Source organism: Gopherus flavomarginatus, chromosome 1 (assembly GCF_025201925.1).
Source record: "Gopherus flavomarginatus isolate rGopFla2 chromosome 1, rGopFla2.mat.asm, whole genome shotgun sequence".
Classification (NCBI taxonomy): Eukaryota; Metazoa; Chordata; order Testudines; family Testudinidae; genus Gopherus; species Gopherus flavomarginatus.
The window spans coordinates 366,938,388-366,954,248 of record NC_066617.1 but is presented as its reverse complement, the minus strand read 5'-3'; the positions used below and the strand labels follow the sequence as shown (position 1 = coordinate 366,954,248).

The 15,861-nt window shown below is 45.7% G+C and overlaps 1 protein-coding gene across 7 annotated transcripts in view; it reads right to left on the bottom strand.

Moving 5' to 3' along the window:
* The window catches only part of STIM1 (stromal interaction molecule 1), a 179,625-nt gene that overhangs the window by 91,627 nt on the left and 72,137 nt on the right, over positions 1-15,861 (bottom strand). For all 7 annotated transcript variants that reach the window (XM_050968508.1, XM_050917830.1, XM_050969267.1 and 4 more), the window contains one exon: positions 3,347-3,477. In XM_050968508.1, the coding sequence (XP_050824465.1) occupies positions 3,347-3,477 (131 nt within the window). The remainder of the gene's footprint in view (positions 1-3,346; positions 3,478-15,861) is intronic.

Genomic DNA, 15,861 nt, shown 5'->3' with positions numbered 1-15,861 from the left:
GCATCACAAAGGCTGACTTTCCTCTTTTACAGCTGTTGAGCAGTCATCTTCTTGACATATGAAAGGTCACTGGTCTGCAAATCCTGTTCCCCGGGCAATAGGCAGAGAGAGAGAAGAGAAGGAGATAGACAATCAAACTAAGCCTGCACCATTAGCAGCCCTTGGCACAAGAGTGTGAGGGGAGGATTTAGGCTTATTTCCAACAGTTGTTGCAGCAGGCAGGAATGTGCAATTGGGCCTCAAATTGAGAACTAAGTCGATGCTGCTGATGGCTTCTGGTGTTCTCCTCTTTCATCAAGCCACAGAGAACATGATGACAAAGTCAAATTCTTTACGGCAGAGGTGCTGAGGCTGTGACTGCCCTACAGTTGAGCAAAACAGATGGAGAATTTGAGGAAGACAGTCTAGTGGACTAAAGGATGCTGTAATTTCTCATCTTCTAGCTGAGTTTTAATTCACAGCCAAGTTGTAGGTGGGCAACCCATTGAAAATTAGCGTTTCAGCTGGCTGAAATACAAAGCTTTTATAATTTCCAAGAAAAAAATCAATGTTTATCCATAATAAGAAGGAAATATTCTCCTCTGTACATTGGGGAGGGTCATTTTTTCTATATATTTATTTTCTAATGGCCTGTTTCAAGAAGGCTGTGACAGCACTACAAAATTTCCAGGAAAAAACAGCCCAGAAAATACCATGGAAGACATAAGTCCTGCCCCAAGCAGTTTACAAACTAAATATGAGACATGACGGAATGGAAGGATAACTAAACAGTTATCACAGCACAGGCCTGGGGAGAAGATGGCAGGGAACTTCAGAAAGAGTGTACATTTACGAATGAGGGCTAGCCTGTGGCATAACGCAATAAGGAAGACTTATCTGCCTAAAGTTGTTTGAGTGTGTGTGTTTTCTACTGTATCTACTTTAAGTAATCACATTAATTGGCTAATTTCTTGTAGTATCATAGCAGAAGTGGGTCTTAAAGAGGGACTTGGAGTGGGAGATGGCCTTGCAGATTAGCTCTGGGAGGGCATTCATGGTGTAAGTGCAGCATGGAAAAAAACCAAAAAGACAAGAAACAGACAAAGGAGGCAACATGATTGGTGTCACTGAAGGAGTGGAAAGAGCGGCCTGCAACATGACACCAGGGTCAGAGAAGCCCGGAGGCCAGATTTAGGGAGAGCCTTGAAGGTGACGACAAGAAGTATTTGACATCGTGGAGAAGAGAAGCCAGTGGAGGGTGATGTGGTCAGCTCTATGGGTAAGGAATATGATCTTAGCAGCTGCATTTTGAATGGACTGGAAGCAACGATTCAGCATCAGGACAAGAGATGAAGAGGGCTTGGATGACATATTTAGTTGTCTGAACAGACTGAAAAGGTTGGATATTTAAAGTGTTTTAAACTAGATAGTAGTAATGGTGGCAACGTCAATATACAGCCAAGCCAGGGGTTGGGAAGGCTCAGAAAACCATCCAGAAAGGAGTCCACGGGGAGTATAATAATAGTAATTATTTGCATTTCAGTAGCACATAGAGGCCAGAGTAAAGTGACAATACAAAGAACACACAAGACAGATTCTTGCATCAGAACCTGCAAACTAATTTGTAGATTAACAATACTTTACATAGCATTTATATAATGTCATCTAGCATATTCAAAGTGCTATACAAAACCTACTAATTAATCCTCAACTCTTTCAATGCTTTCAATATTGTCCCCACTTTACACATGGGGAAAGTGAGGCAGACAAGTGAACTGACTGACCCAAGCCCATACCATGAGTCAGCAGCAGAGCCAGGATTAGAACTCTAGAGTTTATAAAAAGTCATCTGAGACAGGGAAAGGGACTGTACAAAATGTTTTCCTCACAGTGACAGGGAATCCAGATGGGAGCTCTTTGATCAGTCTGGGCAGTGAAATTGAGACAAAGAGAGAAGAGCTCTGTAGTGACAGAACAAACAACTTGCCCCATCAAGCGAGGAGGGCAGACGCTGGCTCTGAATTGCCACGGTTTCACATTTTGGACTGATGAGCCTTTTCTTTGCGGCAAATATTTTTAAAAGGAAGACCTGCTTCATTATTATGGGCTTGTGTGACACATGGATTTACCGTGTGGGCTCAGGGAAGTATTTAAATTCCCTGGGGCTCCACTTCCTTTTCTGCAAAACGGGGATCATACTCCCTCACTGGGGTGGTGGGGGGCGAGGTGGGGCAGAGACTCTTGTTGGGAGGATTAGTCAGTCCAATGTTAGTAGAGAGCTTTCAGCAGGCAGAGCATGATACAAGAGCCAACATCACAGTAAACCAACCAAACCAGTCAAAAGGGAGAAAACAAAGGCTTCACTTCACATCACAGAAATTGCAGATTACACTTTTGTAATTTCTTTTAAAAGGATCCAACTGTCCCATTTACGACCCCTCCTCCCTTCCGAAGCACTTCCAGGTGGACAGCATGTACACAGAGCTCAACTCTGCTGTATTGCCTCGAGGAGGTACCAGGGTCTAGTGCAGGGGTCTCAAAACACACGGCCCATGGGGTTATTTCCTGTGGCCCACCATAGGAGCCAACTCCACCAGCAGCCAAGCTCCCCTCACCCCGCGCCTCCCACCCCCTGAGCACGCCACATCCCCACTCCTCCGCCTACCTCCTAGCACTTAGGACTTTCCAGGAGGGATGAGGGAGGAGCGGTGACGTGGCATGCTCAGGGAAGGAGGTGGAGAAGAAGCAGGGCCGGGATGGGGATTTGGGGAAAGGGTTGGAATGCAGCAGGGAGGTGGTGGAGTTGGGGCGGGGGTTGGCATGGGGGCAGGGAATCGGTGGGAAGAGGCAGGGCAGGGGTGGGGCCTCATGGAAGGGGTGGAGTAGGGGCAGGAACGGGAGCAGGGGGAGGCTTTTGTATCTTTGTAAGAAAAGGTGTCAATGATGCAGCCCTCGGGCCAATGTACTAGTCCTCACATGGCCCTCGTGGTGATTTGAGTGAGATCGCTCGTCTAGTGGACAGCGCTCGTATCACGCTGGGGGGTAGTGTGGTCTAATGGATAAGGTACTGGATTGCGGAGTCATGATACTTAGGTTCTCTTGACCTTTGACAAGTCACATCTCTGTGTCTTTGCATGTCCCTTCAATTCAGGGCAAGGATTGGTCTCTTATTATGGAATTCTGGGAGCTTCAGTCTCTGCAGGCTGAAGATGAAGACAGCCAACAACTACTCTGGAAAATGTTATCAGCTGATCTTTGGCCACCCCGACACAGTATTATCCAAACTAGAGCTGCCCTCCTAAAGAGGAAGGCATGAAGGGGAGGAAGGACAGGAGGGAGAAAGAAAGAAAAGTAGCTGTGAACTAACCTCATCGCTCTCCTCTACATCCACGTTGCCATTGGCGTCATCGTCCATCTGCTTGTGGATATTGCAGACAGCTTCAAAGCTGAGCTGCTCATCTTCGATGTGGCACAAGGGCTCATCAATTCGACAGAACTCTGTTCGGGGAGAAAACACTAGCATTAGGTAGCCCCCATCACAAGAATTTCCATCTCACTCCTCATCTTGCATTTGGAAAAGCAAGAAAAGTGTTTGGGGCAGGAATACACTGGGATATTTTAGTGTTCCAGACCCACAAATATAAAGTAAGACTAGCTGGTCTTTATGATAGCCGCAAATCCTGACAAAAAAGAATGGGTCAGGGCCTAACCTGGGCCAATCTATCTTAGGGACGAGCTCCTGCAGTAGTGCTGGAAATGCTGATCAGCTTGAGTGCACGGGAGGCAGGGCCTTCTCCACAAGAGGCCAGAGACTTTGTTTTCCCCAATAATCTACCTATCAGTTTTAGCCTGGGGGAAGGATTTCAGGGTTGTTTTTTAGTATGTATTTAGTGGGATTTATTTCTTACATATTTTAGTGTGTATCATTACGACATTAGTATGTCTATTACAGTAGTGCTTAGCCACAGGACATTTTGTGGGTTTAGTTAAATTTATTTTATTCATTTTGTTTTATACATATAAATTATTCAATAAAAAGATGGTATTTCCATTAAATATGGGATAGGCCATTTAGAGCTTTATATTTATAAACCAACACCTTAAATTGTGCCTCATACTTAATAAGTAGAGAATGCTGATTCAAAAACACAGGTGTCATGCTTACAGGAAATTTTAGAGGCTTTCGGATAGGAATTTGTTGATGGCACGAAGAGCCTTTCACCTAGCAGGTACCTACATTGCATTCATTCCAGGTTGCTACTGACTGAAAGTTTTTACCCTCTGATGGCACTTCTGAGGACTACATTAAATGAGTTTGGTGGGTCTTAGTTCAGTTCCCATTGGACAGGTGTCCACATCACAAAACCCAACACTAGAATTGGCATTCCGACTGAATCTTAGCAGAATGGCTAAGGAACAAAGGGTGTATCTAAAAACCCATGGCAGGCCTGTGCCAGCTGACTCAGGCTAAGAAGTCATTTAATTGTGGAGTAGACATAGAGGCCCTTGCGAGGTGGGAGGATCCCAGAGCCCCTTAGCCCAAGTCCGAATCAGCTGGCCTGGGGCAGCCACGGGTGTCTAATTGCAGCATAGACATACCCAAAAGGGCCTTGGAGATCGAATTCCCCTCTGACTTCATGATGGTCCTTCTAAAACAAAACAGGCATCCTGGCAGCAGAGGGATCTTGCACTGCTGCCATATGAACAGTATCTTTCGATAAACTGGCATTTATTAAGGCATCTATCAACTTGATACCTAAAAACCCAGAGGAAATGAGACTACTCGTACGCTTAAAAAATTAAGTACATGTTTAATTAAATAATTGGCTGGATCAGGGCCTAAGTATGAACTGAAGTGAGATTTATGTCTCTTGGTCTGTCAATCTGAAATCTTTTGCCAGCACTAAATTCACACCAATTGTTTTTAAATGTTTTATTATTAGTTTTACTTGCCCCCGTTAGCTTTCACAGATACCTTGGCTACCAGTACAGATCTCTAGCCACATACAGCTAACACCAGCCAGGAAAAGGTACAGAACAGCTTCTATATTAAAAAGACTGGGACTTTTAGCTTAGAAAAGAGAAGACATAGGAAGTACTGCTTCACACAATGCACAGTCAACCTGTCGAACTCATTGCCAGAGAATGGTGTGAAGGCCAAAAGTCTAACTGGGTTCAAAAAAGAATTACGTAAGTTTCTGGAGGATAGGACCATCGACGGCTATTAGCTAAGATGATCAGGGAGGCAACTCCATGGTGGCAGTGTCCCTACACCTCTGACTGCCAGAAGCTGGAACTGGATGACAGGGGATGGATCACTCGATCATTGCCCTGTTCTGTTCATTCCCTGTGAATCATCCGGCACCAGCCCCTGTCAGAAGGAAGGATAACTAGCTAGACAGACCACTGGTCTGACCCATTATGACCATTCTTACATCCTTATGAAAAAAAACCACTGCAGCTGCTATCAGATTTCAAATGACCCTGTGCTCCTGGCCTAGTCCCACCCACACCCAGATTTACTCTCCAGGTTTACCACTCCTCTCTCTCCAGACTGTTTAAAACACAAATAAAGCATCAGGTGCATGTAATTTCCCCAAGCAAACACTGACTGCAATTCTCTCAGCTGCTACCAGTGCCCCAATGCCTGGCATGACAGCATTTGGTACTGCAGGTAGCATATTAGCTGATCACATGCTATAGTGAGACAGGCAAGAAATACAGGTGAGTGTGCTTGTAAGTGAGCATGGAAGATAAAATAGGATTGGTGAGTCAGAGATGTACGAGCACTGGCACTTTTCTCAGAATACAGGTGCCTGTGTAAGTTATTATTGCGCATGAGTCATGGTACAGCACCACATGATCACTAACTGTTTACTGGAAATAAAGGTGTCTCTATCAGATAAAGACAAAGACAGATGACTGGGTCACATAGAATTGCATGGAAATTGTAGAGGCTTTCGGTTAGGAATTTGTTGATGGCACAAAGAGCCTTTCACCTAGCAGGTACCTAGATCGCATTCATTCCAGGTTGCTATTGACTGAAAGTTTTTACCCTCTGATGGCACTTCTGAGGACTACATTAAATGAGTTTGGTGGGTCTTAGTCTGGTTCCCATTGGACAGGTGTCCACATCACAAAACCCACCACTAAAACTAGCATTCCGATTGAATCTTAGCAGAATGGCTAAGGAACAAAGGGTGTGTCTAGAATTGCATGGTCACTTGTAATGTACAGGAAATACAGCTGCCGAAGTTTCTGAACCTAACGCAACTACAGCCATAAACGTCACTCATCCCAAAATATTCATCAGTGAGAAACGACAGCTGCACTACCATGCAGGAGAGCAGCAGTTTTCCTGGTGGGTGTACCTTTAACTTCTGATCTCCGTTAGATGTTGGCTTGTATCTGCACACTCCCCAGGTGTGGCTTGGTACCAGCCTTATAAACAGGATGCTATTACCTTGAGGCTTAGCAACCAAGAGATGAAGGACCACAAACTTTTTTCAATTTCAGTTACAAGAGCAGAGGACCCAGAGTTTGTCTACAATAAATAAATGTATGTTCTCCAATTTCATACAACATTCTCTCTCAAAAGCACCTAGAGCTAGGTTCTCCAATTACACTTTCAGTGTCTCACCAAGTATCAACCTACGAGTCCAAGTTCTCATATCATGTTCATCACTGTTGTGTTTTGAAGGCCTGACAAATGTTTGTAGTTTTACACAGGGATGGCACATTTAAAATCCCGGCTGTAGTTATGGCATGAGTGCTGGAACAGGACATCTCACACTGATACTGAACTAATTCCAGTATGTCACTGTGTAATATAAATATAGAACAGAAGATGGAAAGCACCAGTTTCCATCTCCCACAACCCAACCTCTGTAACCACAGGAAATCAGGCAATGGGCGATATGCCCAGCAGATCCTAATGGATGACCCCCTCTCCCAACTCAGTGCCGCAGAGAAAAAATAAAAATCCCCAAGGCCCCTGCCAATATACCATGAGAAAAGGTCTTCCCAAATTAGGTAAGCAGCTAAGCCCTGAGCATATAAGCTACAATTATCATGGTTACGTATCAGGTCCCATTTATACTCTGATGTCTAAATAAGGAATATTGGTCTAGTTTTCTTGATTTCCTAGTGCTGTGGGCTCTGTCAGCCCCTTCTGGAACAGGGTCTCCTGAATACTGACGTCCCTCTGGGTACAGGAAATGCCCCATGGAATTTAACTTAATAAAAAAAAAAAGATGTCCACGGGTAGGCTTCAGATGTAAATGTTGTTTCCCTGAAATTTAGGAGTGGTCTACACTTAGAAATTTACCAACATAGCTCTGTCAGTTAATGGTGTGATATTTTACCAAGAAAGCTACACTGGTAAAAGACCTGCTATAAGCCGTTTTATACCAGTTAAGTGCATCCACCCTAAAGGAGTTTGCTGGCATAACTATATTAGTACAACTATACCAGCAAAACTCTCCTAGGGTAGACAAGGTCTTAGCTGACAATGTTTGCTTTGGTCACACGTGGTAAGACATCTGAATAAGAAAATGTATTCGTGCTTACCTACAAGTTTCCTTTCTTTGAGTAATAAGGTCTACAGATCTGTTACAAGGGGTAGTTCAGCCTACTTAACAACTTGGAGGCAGAAGCAGATCTGTCAGTCATTAGCAATATGGGAGTGCCCTACCCCTGAAGTTCCCATCAATCAAGACAATGTCCACTGCTGGCATGATTCCATTCTACTTTCTTAAATTACGGATTGTGTTAACTATACTTTAAAGTGAAATCACAACAATTTCTCCTAATGCAGAGCACAGGGATATGTCTCCCTAACAAAATAAACCTGAATATTTCGATATCAATTCCTCTCTCTATTCTGGATGATCCATTTGTCTCTGAGATGGGCCAGATCTATGGACCATATTACTCAAGAAAAGGAAATTTTCAGGCAAAACAATTTTTTTTTTTTGTTCTACATGGAGCTAGGGTCTACAGAGCCTTAACAATGGGATTTTCACAGCAATGTGCCTCCAGGGTGGGAAGCTGAATCATCCTTTAAATATGGACAACCAAAATGAGGTAAATTATATATCCTGTACGCTGAGGCATGCAAAAGGCTTCTGCCAAAAAATGGCACTTGCTAATGATTAGATGACCAATATGTAGAATTTGGTGAATTTATGGCTACATGGCCATCTAGCTGGTCTCAATACAGGAGACATGACTTCTCTGCCCTGACTTTATCAGTGCTCCTACAGATTAGACTTTCATGCTTGACAGAAAAAGAACGTTTCTTGAATTTACTTTGCAAGTGAGTGCTATGACAGATGGGAGGACTGCATGTCTGAACGGGCCTCCTCAGAGAAAGCTCCCAACTTCATAAACTCATCCGATTGGCAACAGTAGTTCTCAGGAAGTCTGCTTTAATGGATAAGAATTGTAACGATATCAGCCACAGGGATTCAATTAGGGTAGTGCAGTAAGGAGCAGAATGAGGTTCCAAACATTGTGGGTTGGAATCTGGATAGTTGATCTACGGAAGCGTTTAATGTCAAGGTTTCTACAAAACTTCTTTTTTCTTGACCATATTGAGAACATTATAGTACAGAGACTTGACCTTTTTGCTTAGACATTCTCACTAGAGTCCTCGTGGAGGAACTGTGCTGGAAGAAAAGATTCTTAGATTGGAAGGACAAAAGGACAGATTCTACCGACCACCAGAAAAGCTGAAGAGCTCTTGGACAAGCAGCCTCAGGAAGGAACAGCTCTTGGATAACCCACCTCAAGACGCATCACTACCCCAGATTCAAGGAAGAAACTGGCCATCCAGGAATGAGAAAGAGACAAAATAATAAATGCTATTTGGTGTGACGGGATCTCTAGGGTGCAGACTGGGACTCTGGGACCACTGTGCCCCCCCTGAACTCTCTCCAGCCTGGGTTATCTCTCACAATGCCTTGCTAGTGACCAGCAGCAAACCCCTCTAGGTGCTGTTATCACTCAGCACAACCACATGTGGAGCCTCACACAGGGCCGCCCGGGGGTGGGGGCAAGTGGGGCAATTTGCCCCAGGCCCTGGGCCCTGCAGGGGCCCCCACGAGAAGGGCTAAGGCTCACCCCTCGCCCTCGCCATCCCCCTTGCACCTCAGCACGCGCGTCCAGGAGCGTCCCTGGACAGCGCTGCAGCCGCGTGCCCCTGGCGGGGCCTGAGCTCCTCCCCACTCACAGCCGCATGATAAGGAGGGTGGGGCTGCGAGCTCCGGGTCGAGCAGCAGGAGCTCTGGTCCCACTGGAGCTCACAGCCCCGCTCCCTTACCACACAGCTCTGAGCGGGCAGGAGCTCAGGCCCTGCCAGGGGCACGCGGCTGCAGCGCTATCCAGGGACGCTCCTGGACAGGCGCGCTGAGGCTCCGGGAGAGGGGGTGAGCGGCCTGGGCTGGAAGGGAGGGGTTGGATAAGGAGCAGGGAGTCCTGGGGACTGAAGCGTCCTTTTACCTCTGTACTATAGTTATACTGTTGAGGTTTGCACCAATGTAGCTAATGCCCAGTCAGTGTTTCCATCATAATCAAGGTTTTAATGAGGGTGTTAACAGAATTTCTCTGCCTTGAAATTTGGTATGAAAAGATATAGGGACTAGATAGCCATGGAGGTTGCTGGACTTGCTTTTTCATCTCTTGAGATCCAGGACCAGCTGGTGCACAGGAGTGCATTCTTGGGGGATTATTAATGTTGCAACAGAACCTAGAGAGCTCAGGTAAGATCAGGGCCCCATGATGCTAGGTACTGTACAGACACCCTGCCCCACAACATTTCTTATCTGAATGGACAAGACCAACAAAGAAAGATTTATTTCCATTTTAGAGTTGGGGAACTGAGGCCTGGGCTATAAAATGACTTGCCTCAGGTGAGTCAGAAAGTCTGTGACAGCCAGTATTGAGCACACATCGCGCAAACTCCAAACCAGCTTCTTAACCACAAACCCATGCTTTCTTTCTAGGGGCTCACTGCTAATATTCCAAATCCAAAACAAAGCTGAGGTGCTTTTCCCTGCCACTGCAGACATTTACTCTCTCTCTCTGCATGTGATAAAGCATTGCTGCCAGAGATGACTCAAGCCTGGGGCTCATAAAATACTTCTCAAGATCAAATACTTTGCTTGTGGAATGGAGCAGAACGGACCAAGCATTTGGAGTTTAAACACAGCAACGCACCCAGTCCTAGGACCTAGAGCTGGTCAGAAATATTCCAGTGAAGTGTTTCTTTGAAGTTTAGCATTTGTTGAAATACAAGTGTTTTGTGGAGTTGGTTTTCTGCCAGGTCACCTGCTTGGCTCCTAACAACTCACCTGCCACACTGGCTCGGAATCCAGGGCTCCATCCTCCCTATTGAAATCCTCTGCAAAATAGAATATCCTTCTCCACACAGCTCAACAAGGGATCAGAGCGGTTGGATAAGGCGCAGGGAGTCCTGGGGACAGTCAGGAGAAAAGGAGGAGGCAGAGGTTTGGGGGGGGGGGAGGGTTGTCAGGGGAAGGGGGGGTTGGATCGCGGGCATTTGGAGGTCTGTCAGTTTGTGAGGGACCCCATGGAGCCAGTCTCTAGGAAACAGATAAATGCATGGAGGTTAAGTCCATTAATGGCTATTAGCCAGGATGGGTAAGGAATGGTGTCCCTAGCCTCTGTTTGTCAGAGGGTGGTGATGGACAGCAGGAGACAGATCACTTGATCATTACCTGTTAGGTTCACTCCCTCTGAGGTACTTGGCATTGGTATGTTCTTATGTTCTAACCTAAATGAACTCAAAGTTATGGGGACAGATATGAGTCAAGGAAGCCAGCAGAGTATCAGAAACCTGCAAAAGTCTCTGACTGGATGGGCTCAGGCGTTCGGTCACAAGCTGAGATGGTTCAAAAGTTTTGGATGTTTTTAAGCAGAATTTTTGTATTGTTTCTTTAAACAATCAAACACAGCAAGCAGCAAATATCTGGCCACACACTTCTGAAACCCCAAATCATGTTCAGGTTTTGGCAGACTAATTTCAGCTTTTCAATTAAAAAAAACCACAACAAATTTTGAAGGAAAGCAGATATTGTCTGTGATTTTTTCCCACTTTTTAAAAACCCCTAGTTTTTGATCCAAAAAAAGTTTTGACGGAAAATATTTGTCCAACCCTTATAATGAGCTTTAGTGCCTTTTAGCACTAGCTGATGCTGAGAACCAGTGATACCTTGTAAAGGTGACTTGAAAAGAAGTTCTCAAAACTGGGTTTGTGCTGAGATATAGAGGGTTTTTAAATGTTGATTTTTCCCAGGGCCCCACAGGGGCCCCCATGAGAATACAGTATTCTATAGTATTGCAACTTTTTTTTATGGAAGGGGCCCCCAAAATTGCTTTGCCCCAGGCCCCCTGAATTCTCTGGGCAGCCCTGGCCCCACACCCAACTAGATTGCATGAATGCTTCCAGAGTCACACATGAATCACACAGAGAAAGGCACCAGAGCCAATTCCCCCCAGCTCTCAGCACTGTACCTCAGGAATATACCGTCTTGCACTGCTCAGGACAAGCAGTGCAGATTTATTAATTGGTTCACCACTTCATCAATGGAAAGTGGACATACACCAGCCTTTGCAAACCTGAGCACATTTGCCACACACTTTAGGCAAACTCACTGGTAAAGATAAACAGTTAAACAAATGTATTGACTATAAAAGACAGATTTTAAGTGATATTAAGTGATACGCAAAAAGTCAGAGTAAGTTACCAAAATAAAATAAAAAATAAAATATAAGTGCAGTCTAAACTCTCAACCCTATTAGACAGGGAAACATCTAGATTAATCAGTTTTTCTCACCCCACTGGATATTGCACTTCATAGTACACAGATTTCACCCTTGATATCTGGGTCAGTCTCCTCCACTTAAGTCTTCTCAGTGTCCTTGTTGCTTGCAGCATGGGTGGGGGCAGGAGAATGGCGAAGCATGGTCCTGCTCTGTTCTGTTTTATGCCCTGAGTTCCATGTGCTTGGAGAACACAAGTCCAGGCATGTCTGGAGGCACTGCTGAATCTCCAGGCAAGTTTGAGCAATTCCTTTGGTGTGGCCTCGTGCGGGTGAGTCACCGAATTGTAGCCCTCCTGCTGGACAATGGCTGTTGATGGGTTGTTTGACACCCCATCTGGGCATTGGTTATTTTCCTTGCTGTTACCTCTGGGGAGCGAATATCTGGCTGTTTCCTCAACTTACAGCATGTTTTAGTGATAACCATACTACACAATTCTCATACCTTCATATGCATTAATGATATACAGATGTAAGCAGAGTCAGGATGAGCTCTACCCTGACATCTGGTGGAAAGAATTTCAGAGAGTGTATTTGCATAGGCACGCCTACCTCATCCCATGCTGCCGAGCTGTGGGACTGCTTTGTGACAGAAATGACTCAACCTCAGTTGAGTGGTACTTGCTAGACAAGGGACATGGGTTCCAAAACCCAGTGAATTGAGAGAGGCTGGGGACAGGTATCTGTGCCTGGTGGTGCAGTCTCCTTGTGGAGCCAGAAGCACCAGTTCCACACCCTCCTCTCTCCACTGTGGAATGTTAGAGTTGATTTTTTTATTCCCTCAAGCATCTAAATACAGGTTACTGAGCTGAACTCACTTTGGGCTAATGGTGCACTAGCACTGGGGCTCCCCTACTAAGAGCTGAGATCACTAAGAGTTGAAATCACTAAAGAGCTGAAATTACTGAGCTGAGAGCACTGAGTACTGTGCTAACTAGTGGGGGAGCCTGAAGCTATACTGTGGAACAGAGCAGCTGGCAGTGTGGAGCAGTTGTGGGGACAGCTGGAGCGGATCACGGGACAGCTGGTGGCAGCAGAGCGGCTGGCAGAGCGGAGTAGCTGTGGGATGGGTGGAGCGGCCCACAGAGCGAGCGGAGCCGAGCAGTTTGCAGAGAGAACTGGAGCAGCTCATGGAGCAGAGCAGCTGGTGGAGCGGAGCAGTTTCTGAGGACGGCTGGAGGAGCAGAGTGGAGCGGCTGGTAAAGCGGAGCAGTTCGTGGAGAAGGCGGAAGCAGAACCCACAGAGAGGCAGGGCAGTTGGCCCCGGACCACGTAAGGTGCCCCTTTCTACCCAGGCTGGGGGGAGGGACCTCTACAGATAAACTCTCGAACTCTGGGGTGGCATTGACCAGAGACTTTTGGGTTGTTGGACTTTGGGGTGATTGGACTTAAAACCCTAAGGGGAAAAAGGACAGTGCCAAACGTACTTGGAGGTGGGTTTTTGTTTATGGTTTGTGTTATAACACTGTTTGTGGTGTTTCTCCAATGGGATGCCACATTGATTCCTTCCTTTATTAAAAAGATTTTGCTACACTCAGACTCCGTGCTTGCGAGAGGGGAAGTACTGCCTCCTAGAGGCGCCCAGGAGGGTGTGGTATGTGAGTGTCCCAGGTCACTAGGTGGGGGCTCGAGCCGGTTATGCATTGTGTTACTGAAACGGAACCCTTGGATACTGAACCCGGCCCTTGTTGCTGCCAACTCAGAGGGGCAGAAGGGTTACACATATATGGATAGAAAAATGACTTGAAGCAGATCATAACCTTTCCCCTAATACCTCAGATGGCCTCCTTTATATGCAAGATCACAATAATATATAAATGAGGAACATGGGGATTACAGGGTGCTCCTGCAAGGTACGGAATGTCTCACTTGGTCATTCATAACCATTAGAGACAAGAGGATATGGCAGCATTCTACACAGCTGGAGGCAGACATGGATGGGCAGGTTGTGAGAAGAGGACTAGGAGTAATTCCACTCAGCTAAAAGTTTCCAATCAATATCAGGTCCTGTGTGTGAAAACTGTGGAAGATATCTCTGAAAATCCAGCTAGTCAAATGGCATGAAGAGATGTGGAGGACACACCTGTGGATGGCTTCTCAGCACAACCCGTAAGAAAAAAATCAAGCTTCAACCATCAAAGGGAGACAGACAATCCTTGCTGAGGATTCTGTACTAAGAAGAATGGATGAATGTTCTGCAAGGGACAGGCAGACAGCAGAACGATGTATTTTCTTCTCAGAGCTAAAACATGAGACATCACTCTAAGATTAGACAGGCTTCTGACGTCAACAGGCCATGGTCACTGTATATATTCGCATAATGACACTGCACTGTGGGATAGCTTACAGATTATAGAGGACTTCAGGGAACTCTGAGGGCGCTGAAGGAGAAGAATGTCCAAGTGATCTTCTCTGAGATCCTTCCTGTCCTGCGAGCAAAGGAAGACAAAAGAATCTGACAGCGAACTGCTGGCTAGGTACCGGTGCTAGGTAGAAGGTCAAATGACACTGCAGAATTTTACTTTATTTTTGGTGGTGGTGGACTGATGCCACCTGAGAGCTTTCAGGTCCAAAGGTAACACTGCCCAGACTTGGCTGTCTGCAGATGGTGCAGTAGCCACTCTTTCAAGTAAATTATCATCCCTTTAGAAACAGTGAGACCTTGGCCCCTAAGGACAATAGCCATGTTTACCTTTGATAGCAACGTCAAGTTAAATTTCGATTGGTTCATGCTGAGAGCCTTACAAAATGGAGGCCACCGAGGTTACAAAGAAGAAATGGGGAGCCAAGAGCACCTTCCTGCCTGCTTGTTCTCCCACGTTTGGGTTGCTCTCTCTCTCCTCGCTCTATGGCCAGCTGCCACAAGCAAGAGGTAGAAGTGGTCGTGGCAGCAAGGCATGGCAAAATGCAGCAGTATCTAGGAACAACGATCTGTACTTTGGGCGTGGGGATCCACAGCAGTAGTCAGGGACAACAGCCCAATAACTAGGGCGTGGTAACCATAGGAGCAGTTGAGTTCTCAGACTTTAAGGCCAGAAGCGATGACAACTCAACACTTTGCTAGTCTTTTAGGTGTGGCACGAGATTTCCATTCCTCTATTATGGTATCTTCCCAGGGAGCATGAGGAGGCATAAACAGCTATGGCTTGTCTCAGGCAGTCACAGATCTCTATCATATTTGGGGAGTGCTCCTGCTTTGAGCAGGGGGTTGGACTAGATGACCTCCTGAGGTCCCTTCCAACCCTGATATTCTATGATCAGCTGTTCTATCATCATTCAACAGAATGCTCCGGCTGAAACAGTCAATCCTCTGGGTGGGTTTTTTATTTTGTTTGATTTTGATGTATTTTATTATATATGTGATTTGATCCCACAAAACTGATTTTGACAGCTGGCCTTCCTCCCCTAAGGAGAAAGCAGCCCTGTTCTTTTTAAAATATTTCTTCTTTTTGGATTAACTTGAACCCAAGGAACCAGCACAGCACTTTGGCTTGTTTGTTTGTTTCTGTGTTAATCTGCCATGCTGCACTCCAAGAAGCTGAGCAAGGGAACCAGATGCTGATTTTATTTATATATATCCTCTCTGAGAGTTTGTCTCTACCATCCCGCCTCAGAGCAAGGAGTGAAATTGGGCTCAGACATTGCTCGAAAAATATTTTTGAGAGATTAGTGATCTCCTAGCCCTCAAAGATGTTGGCTTTAACATCTTCTCTCCCAAAATGGGGTTTCTGGGTCCTGGAAAGAAAGTACTGGGGTTCAAGACTGGATTCCCCAGTGGTTTTACCCCTTTCGATTATTAGGGTACTTGGTCCTGCTAGTGAAGGCAGGGGACTGGACTGGATGACCTTTCAAGGTCCCTTCCAGTTCTAGGAGATAAATAATATAATAATAATTGGAGATATACGTATTATAGGGTATCATGGGCCAGACTGGTTTGCATTTCCTCTGGAGGCCCCTGCCTGGAATGTGAGTAGCACAGGCCTGTTGTAGAGGTGGCAGAAGCTGGGCCCAAAAGTCCCTTAATGCCCTTTGTGACGTA